The sequence below is a fragment of the Phaethon lepturus genome, unplaced genomic scaffold (assembly GCF_000687285.1).
Source record: "Phaethon lepturus isolate BGI_N335 unplaced genomic scaffold, ASM68728v1 scaffold19647, whole genome shotgun sequence".
NCBI lineage: Eukaryota > Metazoa > Chordata > Aves > Phaethontiformes > Phaethontidae > Phaethon > Phaethon lepturus.
In genome coordinates, this window is record NW_010554268.1 from 31,590 (window position 1) to 41,739 (window position 10,150).

The window sequence follows — 10,150 nt, forward strand, 5'->3', positions numbered from 1 at the left end:
CTTTAAATTTTGGTTCATTTTCTTTTTTTCTGTTAGAGAGCTTTTCATTCTCACTGATGCACCATGTCACTAAATGAATCGTAGAAAAGGATTGCAGCTGTTTTAGAACTTCATAGGAGGCCATAGGATCTGGTAGTTTTTTTCTTCCCTTTTCCTAATATGTATGGCAATATAATGTAGCAGGTAAACAAATTATTTCTCACAAATATGTTGTAGCAATGTGATCTGTCAGACAAACTGGATTATGTTCTCCCTGCAGCACAGTTACCAAGTTGATAGATTTAGCTTCAGATTTGCTTGATTTACGCTCCCGTAAACTTGCTTTAGTCAGAGTCGGCTGCTGTTCTGGCACTTTTCATTGACTGAGGAATGCAGGCAGAACAGTTTCTCTTGTCCGTGCATTAGCTGTTCACAGAACAGGGCATGGTAACCTACTTGCTGCCTTTGGACCCCGAGGACAAATCTTGACTCCCTTCTGCACACCTCTCAACACTTCTCAAGAACTCTATTATAATTTTTACTTCGGCTTGGTACTCATGTGTACATGCCTGTCTTTTACCAGAGTCTTTGATGCAAAAGAGAGAGAGTGTTCGGGAGTGTTTGTTTCTGCACAGCTCTTTCTCCTTCTCTTACTGCAAATCTACACCTTAACTGCATGTATGTAGTGCACAGACGTGCACAGTCTGAGTTTTCTGTGTCAGTAGATCTCCGAGTTCCCAAGAAACACCTGTGTTCTTTGGTTTCTGACACCCCATGCTTTCTCTGATCATGTTGAGGGAACTTTTCAAAGTTCTGAATTTTGGAGATGCTTGACAAAATTACTTTTATTGGTGATGTAGCCTTATCATTGTTCAAAGGTGTTTAAATTTAAATTGAAACCAACAAGACCACACCCTTTCAGCTGGAGAAGAGGAGGGCATACCCCTGATATCATACGGCAAGTTAAGAACCCACTTGAGATCAGCTGGAACTTGCTAACGGCATGCATATTCCTCAACATCGTGCACTGCCTCACATTTCAGTAGCTGTAGCTGGGATGTAGGCACATTGCAGGAGATGCTCATATGGCTTTGAGTGGAAGTAATGCAAGATTAGTAATGAGACAGGCATCTGCTCTAAAACCTCTTGCCTATCGGAGACCTCAGTAAGACTCATTAAACAACTCTTTAAAGCGCTGGAGGTTTCAGTACTTCTTCATCTTGTATAGCATGAAGTGGTTTTGCTCTCTAGCAAAGTCATGGTGCTTCTTTAGCATCCATGAGTATTTTGCATCTCATCTTCAGTCCTATGAAATGATCTTTTAAGCACTGAAATGCAACTGTGGGGCAGCTTCACTTTTTAAAAGAGCCTATAGCCAGCTTGTCAGAGGAGGAGACCGTTCTGAGAGACTCACCCTACTTCTGCACATACTGCAGACCATGTTGCTCTGTGCTATATTGATGTTTTAGGGATTTGAGTGACATTGCATCGGACAGCCTGTCTCCAGGCAAATCACTGGGACTATTTAAAAAGGGAGTATCTTGCACATCTGCATCCCTTTTACTTCCAAGGTGATCGGTCAGATGACTTCCATTACCTTTTTTTATTCTTCTTTCAAGTAACTTTTGTTGTATAGCTGTAGCTAAGCTTTTCTTATGGAGGATTGTAGTTAAAAGCTGTATCATAGGGACAAATGAAGCAAAGTATCGTTAGATACCTGTATGTAAGGCTTTTGGTTCAAATTAGCCAGAGGCAAGCCAAATTATGGAGACTGCTATTACTCTTGTACCTGCGGAAGCATTCCACAAATACTGGGGGGAGAGAACAAAAAGAACATGCCTGGTGTCCGGTATTCCAGACCTATGTGTAGTGTTTGCTTCAGGTGTAAGCAGCATATCCAAGTAACCAATTGGTTATGTTATCATCTAAGTGATAATGCCGTATCATTTAGACAGCACTTGTTGTCCTGTTGTCCTCCACAGACCAAGACTCTTGATCAGAGTTGGGCATAATGCAGGGAGAAGTATTTAGGGGAGAAAACAGCAGCAAGGGATTTGGGCTGTGTAGGTGGGAGGAGGCATCTACTAAAGAAAGAAATGAGGAGAGCTTGCATTATGCTCTAACTTTTTGACATTTCTTAATATCTTAATTTTCAAATTTTATTTTTATTTAGCACAAGAGTTTGTTTCATCAAGGAAGATGACATAGAAAAATAATAAAAGAATAATCAAATGGCTTGTAAGTTATTGCAGGACTACTAGCAGCAACAGGTTATGGGTGGCTTTTTTTTTTTCTTTCACTGCATATTTCTGCATTTCAAGATACATTGATAATGCATATAAACTTTGTGTTCAGTAGCTATAAGCTTTAATACTCTTCTCATTCATTTAGTCAGAGAACCATGTGTTTTTATAATCAACCCTTTCTTGTGGGTACTGCACCTTTAATGAAAGTCTTGACATGTTTTGTTTTCAGTGTTCCTTTCGTTGTGCTCATATTTTGATAATTTTCACTATTCATTAATGAAACTGGAAGAGTAATTGTGACATTATTGCTATTCATAACATCTTTTTTATGTCTTAGATCTCATTTCTATTTTCTTTTTACAAATGAAAGAAGATTAAAACGCAAAAAAAGATGTTTTGCTTGCATGAAACATCTTCTGCGATCTTAAAATTTTCATGTTGTATTGAGAAATCTTTGTCAATGTTTTTTTTTCTTGTCTCACATAGACCGTTTATGGTAATTGGGCTAAGTAATGTGATTTGCAGATTGTAAATGGACATCAGTTAATCTTATTTTTACTTATGTAAAGACTAAATAGGAAGTAAACAGTAAACAAAAGAGTAAACAGTAAAATAAGTGTTGTTCTGAGCGACAGTCATTATTCCTATTAACATGTTCAGTTATCTTCTTAAACCAGTGTTTAATAATACTAAATTCTTGAAAAAAAAACTGTAGGGAATATATTATTTTAAGTAATTTGTTCAAATATGTTAATATTAGAGCATAACTTAAGGCTCAATTTACAGTCAGAAAGCATCTGCTTTCCATTGGATGCTGAGTGTTAAAAGAAGAAGCACTACAATGCAGAACATAAGAAAATGGAAAATCTGGGGTCTCTCATTAAATTAACCAGACTTAAATCTGGTCAATTTAAATAATACTGAGTAAATTTAAGAAAAAGTTGTACTGACTTTGAATTTTATAGGTCTTTAATGCTCATCTTTTCTTTTTAGTGACTTCATTGCAGCTGAAGGAGGAGTTGCTAGATGGAGAAGAGTACAGCTTCCTTCAAGGAGCATCTGATCAGGAAAGCAACGGATCTGCGAGTTACTACATCAAACAAGAACCGTAAGGCAGCTCAGAAAAATGAGGGGCAGAGTACTGGTGAGAGGAAAAGAGCCTTTCTCCAAGACTGACTGATTTTGTTCCCACTTCGATGGTACGGTTCAGGTGACTGTACCTGGGGCACTTTGCTAACTGTAGATGAGTTAGACTCAGTTCAGAATTTTTTGGAAGGGTGGGGAAACTATTTTAGTGAAAAAGATTTTTCAATTTATTAAAAACAAAAATGGACACTTTTGTGTTGTATTTGAAGCTTTTGAAAGAATTTTGTAATATTTTCAAGTTCAGATTTATTGTGCATTGTTAACAAGAACTGAAATTCTAATTTTTTTGTAAGATTAAAGTTTAATTAGCATGATTGTGGGAAGCGGTTGGAGGAAGATATAGTTGCAAATACAAATGAACTGTCATAACAAATGAACCTTTTTGGTACAAGTTGGGAGACTTCTAGACTCTTGTGAACTGCACTGGTCACGCCTCTTTTTTTTTTTTTTTAATTGTGAAAATAAGGCATTTAAGCTCTAATTTAGAGGCATAAATTGTATGTGGAAGATAGTCCTGTAAAGCTCTACTCAGTGAGTAGCCCCAATTGCAATGGAGCCATCGCCTGAGGAAGATTTTAACTTTTCAAGATGTTTTTATTTAGTTTAAAATACTTTTTTTTTAATATAAGGGGGGGTGGGTTTGGTTTTTTGGTGGGTTTTGTTGGTTTTGTTTTTGTTTTTAAAGTTCTTAGGGTCTGATTCAGTGCCCATTGATATCAGTAGCCTTGTCTCCATTGACTGCAGTGGGCATTGGATTGGGACTATAAAGCTCTTGTCTGTACATGAATGTCTGTAGTCTTGGAATGCTTCAGCAAATGTTTACAGAGCCCTATGCCAAACTGGAACTTCAGAAAATTCCCTCATTTGGAAGATCAGTTTTAGCTATGAATTCAGACTAAAGAAGAAACTTAGATGGACAGTAACTCAGGCCCCCCCTTGGTAGTAAGAAGGAACTTCTGAGTGTTCTTCGGATTATTTTTTTCCATTCAGAAAGACCTAGATGTTTCCTCACCATCTTAAATATTTATTTCTAAACATTCAAAGCCTATGTTCCATGTGATTTCAGTGGAGCTAAAAGGAGCCATACGTTGTGGATTAAAAAGATCAGTTCTGCACAGCCCGCAATATTCTTCTCTTGTTGCAATAGTGTAATGTGGAAGTTGAGACTTGAGAACACTATATAAATCATATACTGTCTGGTATTTAATTCATGAACTGGATATGCTTATTGCCTGGAATCCTTGTGTCTCACTTCAAGTATCCCATTAGCCTCACCTGCTTAACTCCAGATTTTTTTTTTAAAGGCTAAAGTCATGTGAAAGGGTGAAAATGACTACCAGTAAAATAATTTGTATTTTAGAACGAGCTCTTAATTTGGATTTTATCTTTCCATATTTTTAAACTTTGTAGATTTTTGTAGATGATGTCATTCATGGAGTTTATCAGTAAAATGATTAATCAGCCCTGCAGAGCTGTGACTGGAAAAATGTGCATCAAGAGCTTTAGCTTTTACCAGTAAGGTTCATTAACTAAACTCTCAGGAATAAACTGCATATGTTCTATAAGTGCTTCTGGGTCTTAGCAGGTCCCCTCAGAGCAGTACAATGACATCTGACTCTTGACCATAAATTAGGGCTTAAAAAAAAAAAAAATCAAAATGATTAATGTCTGTGTTCCTACAGCCTAAGAAATGCTTTAAGGATATCAACCCACAGAGCCCCAGGAGACCATTTTTGTATATTGTTGTTTGAGCTTAAAAAGAAAAAAAAAGTGCATAGAAAGTTGAAAACCAGCAATTTGATTATTTTCTAAAGTTTTGCTCTAACTTTGCATACATAGTATTGGTAATATGCACAGGTTTACCTCATTCTATGCAAGAGGGGTTAATTATGTAAAGTTTTGTATTTACTACTGGAAGTAAAAAATGTCCTGTATAGTGTAGGAATGTCTGGAATTTTTTTCTCACTGGTAAAATTTCTTAAATAATGACCCCTTTTTAACAACAGCTTCTTATATTGACAGAATCTGGTTATCAGATTATAAGTATCTGTAACTTCAGGTGGTAAAGACATTGTAGCTCTCTAAAATAGCCATAAAAAGGACTTCGTCAGGCTTGGTAGACTTCAAATACCTTCTCTCAGATTCTGACCCACTCATGACGTTTCTTTTGAACAGCCTGGATTGGAGAAGTAGGATTAGAGACCATTGTAATGACACTTTGAGCCTTGATTTATTGTTTTTCCTGTGTTCTCAATTTAACCTGCTGTAAAATCCAGCTCTGCAAGCATTGGTTTGGTTTGGTAAGTACATCACTATTTTATTTTTTTTTTAATGCAACAACTTGCAGATTGTCCCAGTCAGCTGGAACAAGGTTGGCACCATCTTGCTTTCTCCTCTCATCAATAGCTTCTGACTTCAGTAGAAAAATTGTTGCATTAATTTGTGTTTCATAATGTGAACATTTGGGCTAGTAATGAGCAAGGTATATTGCCAAGTCACTAAACCTTGGACTTACGTGCATTGCCCAGGATCATACCTGATTTCTGAGTTACAGTCTTCAAATGTCAAGATGGAAGATTAGCACTTAAGTTGAACACGCTTCCTGTGTTGGAGAAATGTAAGAATTGGATTTGAAGTCTGTCAGTCTTTATAATGTTCTTGAAAAATAGGTATCTTATTCATTAAACACTAAAGTATGTGAGTTGACATGCATTCCCAGATGCACATGTGACTTCAATAGAAGTTGCATGTTGAGATTTATGGGGGAAATTTCTCTTTGTGTTTCTGAATTCAAAATACATACTTAATTGTGTAATTGTCAAGTACAGTGAAATCTGTCCTAAGCAAACCACATGAAGAACTAAATGAAGTCACTTGCTTAGCGAGAGGTTTAACACAAACCTGAGCAAAATTCCACCAGGTATTTAGAGAACGGTATCTTCAAAGAGTGGGTTACCTGTTGGCTGTGGTATCCGTAGTATAGGCTTCACTGTATTTGTAAAGCATTCGTTAGCAATGTGGCTGTATTTTGGTCTTCATTTTACCTAAGCCATGTTAATTGGCTAAAGGAGCAGCAAAGTGTTGGACATCTGAAATCTTCAATGGGGTCAAACTAATTTCGGTATTTGGCATAGCAGGCTTTTATAACCATAAGGTAGCGCAAGTTATGTACCTTACCTTTGCAGCTACCCTTCCTTATTGCTCAAGATCTTTCTGCTGATCTTTGATTTTTATGTTATTCTAAATACAACTCTTTAACCTTTTCCTTGCTGCATCTGAGGAAAGCTAAAGCAGTTATCAGTTCCTTGTTCTATGGATACTAACACGGGTTTCAGTGTTTGTTTGTTTTTTTATTGTTGTTTTATGTGATGTGAATACCCTCTCCCGTCAATATTTGTACAATGGTGCTAATATATTTGGTAACAATCCTTTATTGGGAAGGGATTTTAAAAAACTGTGATTTAAACTGAATTTTTCTTCCTTTTTAATTTTCCTATTTAAACAAAAAGCCACAGCCATTTATACAAAAAAAGGCATCAGCTTTGGCCCCTGGGAAAATGTTGGGGCGGGAATCAAGATTAAACAAATAGGGTTTTTACATCATTTCTGTATGTATTTGATATATAGATCAATATCTGTACAAATTTAATCTTTTATTTTCTTGGTAATTTGTGTGGTCAATGAGAGAGTATTCAAAGCTTTCTCATGCAATGTACATAACTAAGTGAAAAAATGCTTTTGGAGAAATTAATGTTACTTTCATTTTTACGAGACTGCAGATTTTCAGCATGGATGTGAAAAGCATTAAAATTATAACTTTGTGTACAAGATGAAAATAATTCACTAAATTTGCCTTTTTTACACAAAATAAAAATGATAAAAAGTCTTCTTCTGTGATTTTGTTTAAAAGGCACTCATAATGGCACCTACATAAATTGCATTCCAGCTTGCTTTTCTCCTCAGAGAATGCAGATAGAATATTCATGGCATTGCAAATGGTGGGTATTGTTTAAGTAACTGGGTATGTTAGTCTGAGCATAAACAAAGCACGAGAGGTAAAGTGTTTAACAGGAGAAGGTGGCATTAGATAAGCATTTAATAGGGAGCAAGCTTTGCACTTGGCCTCATATTTCACAGTTGGTATTAATAGTTGTGTAGGGGAGGGAAATTTTGTCGCGGCGTAGTATCTTCTAGTTCAGTTCTGCTCTGTTGGAAGTAGCTCAAGCATGCCTTCAGCTCTCCCTCTGCAAGTTGGCTTTGCAACTGTAATGTATTTCAGTAGCCTTCAAAGCAACTTTGCAATGTATGTAAGCAAGTCACTGAATTTTTGTTCTGCTGTTCCTGTCCATGGAAGTTGGTGTTAGTCTGTTCTAGAGTGAATGCACCACAACAAATTAGTTTGTATCAGCCATTTATTTGACAGTGCTGAAAATGACTAAGATAACCGTGGTGATAATTGCTCCCAGGTCAATAGCTGGAATGAGATGATGTGTTAAGAAGGCACAATTCATCGTGGAAACTCATTTCACTCGTAGATCCAATCATGGGCACAAGACTTGAAGTCAATGAGCTCTGCAGGTTTGAACCAGAGGTTGATCTCCTTCTGCGCGCTCTCCACGGAGTCACTGCCATGAATGATGTTTCTGCGGAAGGAGACAGACACCATTGTTTTGTATAAAAATACAATTTCAGTAGCCTAGTAGTTCTCCATATGCAAAAACTTGGATCTAGAGCTGCAAGACTACTATTTCAGGTACGCTATTCAAATACACCCACTGTAAGAGCTAGTTATGCCAAGCAGGGTGACTAGGGCTACTTACTAAAACAGCCACTGCCACTGACTGATCTTACATGAAGCTCTGAGGAGGAGCTGTATTTAAAAAAAGTTTTGTACCAAGCCATTTTCTTAGGTAGCAGTTATGGATTGTGACCTGCAAGTAAAATACCATCAGACCAGGATATCTATCACAAATTTTGACTTTCTAGAATAAGTAACTACCAACATTGAGTTTTTAATCTCGATTGATAATGAACTGAGCACAAACCTTCCTACTTGAATGCAGAAGTCACCACGGATGGTACCAGGCTTAGAGTCTGCAGGGTTTGTTTCCCCGAGCATTACTCTCCCAGTTTTAACCACGTTGAGTCCTTCCCACACCTTAAGGAAAAAAAGACAAATTCTATTAATCCATGCTTATACAAAAAAAGATTTTAACTATACCAAAGATTGATCTTTGCTAATAACATACTTCGCAAAGAAGCAAGGGCTCTACCACTAAAAAAATTAAATCTAGCCTAGATTCTCTCTTAGGCCTATAAAGATGAGCAGGGGGGGCGGGGAAAAAAAAACCCCAGGAACTGAACTTCATAAAAAAGACTATCAAAATTGTCACTCTAGTAAAGAAGATACTTTACCAAGCCCCAGACATAACAGATGTACAAGACCAACTTCAAAACCTACTTGTGATAGGATAAGGACAGCCTGCAGGCGCTCCTGCACAGTCAAAGCAGGAGATGCCACTGGGGCGCTTCCATTGTTTTGAGGAAGTGCAAGATAGAATGACACAGAAGATGGGTTTCTGTGGGAGACCCCTGACCCTTTTTTGCCCAAAACAAGAGATCTTTTGGTGCAGAAGATTAGGTTTTGAGGCGTTCTGCTTAATACATGCTAAGCATTTTAATATGCATTTTATACACACACTCCTTCCTTTCCTTCTTGTTAATAAATAGTAACTCCTTACTTGATTGTCTTGATTTTAATGCTGGTTTTCTTTTGCCACTATCAGAACTGGGTAGTTTGAAAAAGTGTTTCCATAACAGTGTATCTGAATATTTTAAAATAATTTATAGAGTGAGACAAGTATCTTCAATAAAGGAGTCTTTAAGTAAAACTAAGCCGCTTACCATGGCCACGACAGGTCCGGAGTTCATGTATTTAACCAAACCGGGGTAGAAGGGCCGGTCTTTGAGGTCAATGTAATGCTGTTTGAGAAGGTCTTCAGAGGCCTTTAAAAGGACAGATGTAACATTAAATATCACTTTTAAAATATCATCCCACAAAAGGTGTTACTACTGCAAGACTACAGCATTAGTGACTGGATTCACCAGTCATTAACCTTATCAACAGTTGCTGCAGTGCTATTACGGGTTTCAGTGGAACCTCCTCATGTAAAATTAAAGGAGTGCCTGACACACCATCTTTCTTTGTAGTGCTGTCAGTGTTGCAAGTTGTCAAAATTATTTCTTTGCATTACGGTAATCCTCAGCAATAAACTGAGCACAAGATGTCTGGATGATGTTACCCGATGCAACCTTTCAGTCAAGGTCATTTCAGCTCTCTCAAGTAGGCTGCATTAAGTTATCCAGTACATTTTTTTTCCTGTAGGAAATGGGAGAGATCAAGTGTTGGTGCTTGACAGAAAACGGGGCCTGACGTGTGATGCAGTACTGCCCGCGGCTGGGCAAATTCAGCGTCAGCTTCGCCTTCCGATGCAGGAGAAGCCGCACAGGAAGGCACACAGATGTGTCTTTAGGCACCTATTCTGGCCGGGGAGGGGAAAGCGTTTAGAACGGAGGCGGCGCCTGGGGGGACTCCCCGGGCGCGGAGGCTTACGTGCACGAACTTCATGGCCACCAGCCGGAAGCCCTTCTGCTCGAACCGCTTGATGATCTCTCCCACCAGGCGCCGCTGGACGCCATCGGGCTTGATGGCGATGAAGGTGCGCTCGCAGTGGGCAGCCATGGCGCTGCGGGGCAGAGGAACAGGCGCGGCTGAGGCT

At 38.2% G+C, this 10,150-nt stretch overlaps 2 protein-coding genes across 2 annotated transcripts in view; one reads left to right on the forward strand and one right to left on the reverse strand.

The window, feature by feature from the left end:
* Positions 1-3,527, forward strand: part of MBTD1 (mbt domain containing 1) — a 31,211-nt gene extending 27,684 nt beyond the window's left edge. Inside the window, exon 16 of the mRNA XM_010291807.1 lies at positions 3,219-3,527. Within this exon, the coding sequence (XP_010290109.1) occupies positions 3,219-3,337 (119 nt within the window). The 3' untranslated portion in view covers positions 3,338-3,527. The remainder of the gene's footprint in view (positions 1-3,218) is intronic.
* A 4,238-nt stretch (positions 3,528-7,765) lies between these two features.
* Positions 7,766-10,139, reverse strand: LOC104624440 (nucleoside diphosphate kinase). Its single transcript, XM_010291808.1, has 4 exons — positions 9,985-10,139; positions 9,276-9,377; positions 8,417-8,529; positions 7,766-8,014 (listed from the first exon to the last, which is right to left on the reverse strand). The coding sequence occupies exons 1-4, from the start codon at positions 10,111-10,113 to the stop codon at positions 7,897-7,899; spliced, it is 462 nt and encodes a 153-aa protein (XP_010290110.1). The 5' UTR covers positions 10,114-10,139; the 3' UTR covers positions 7,766-7,896.
* Between the last annotated feature and the right edge of the window lie 11 nt (positions 10,140-10,150).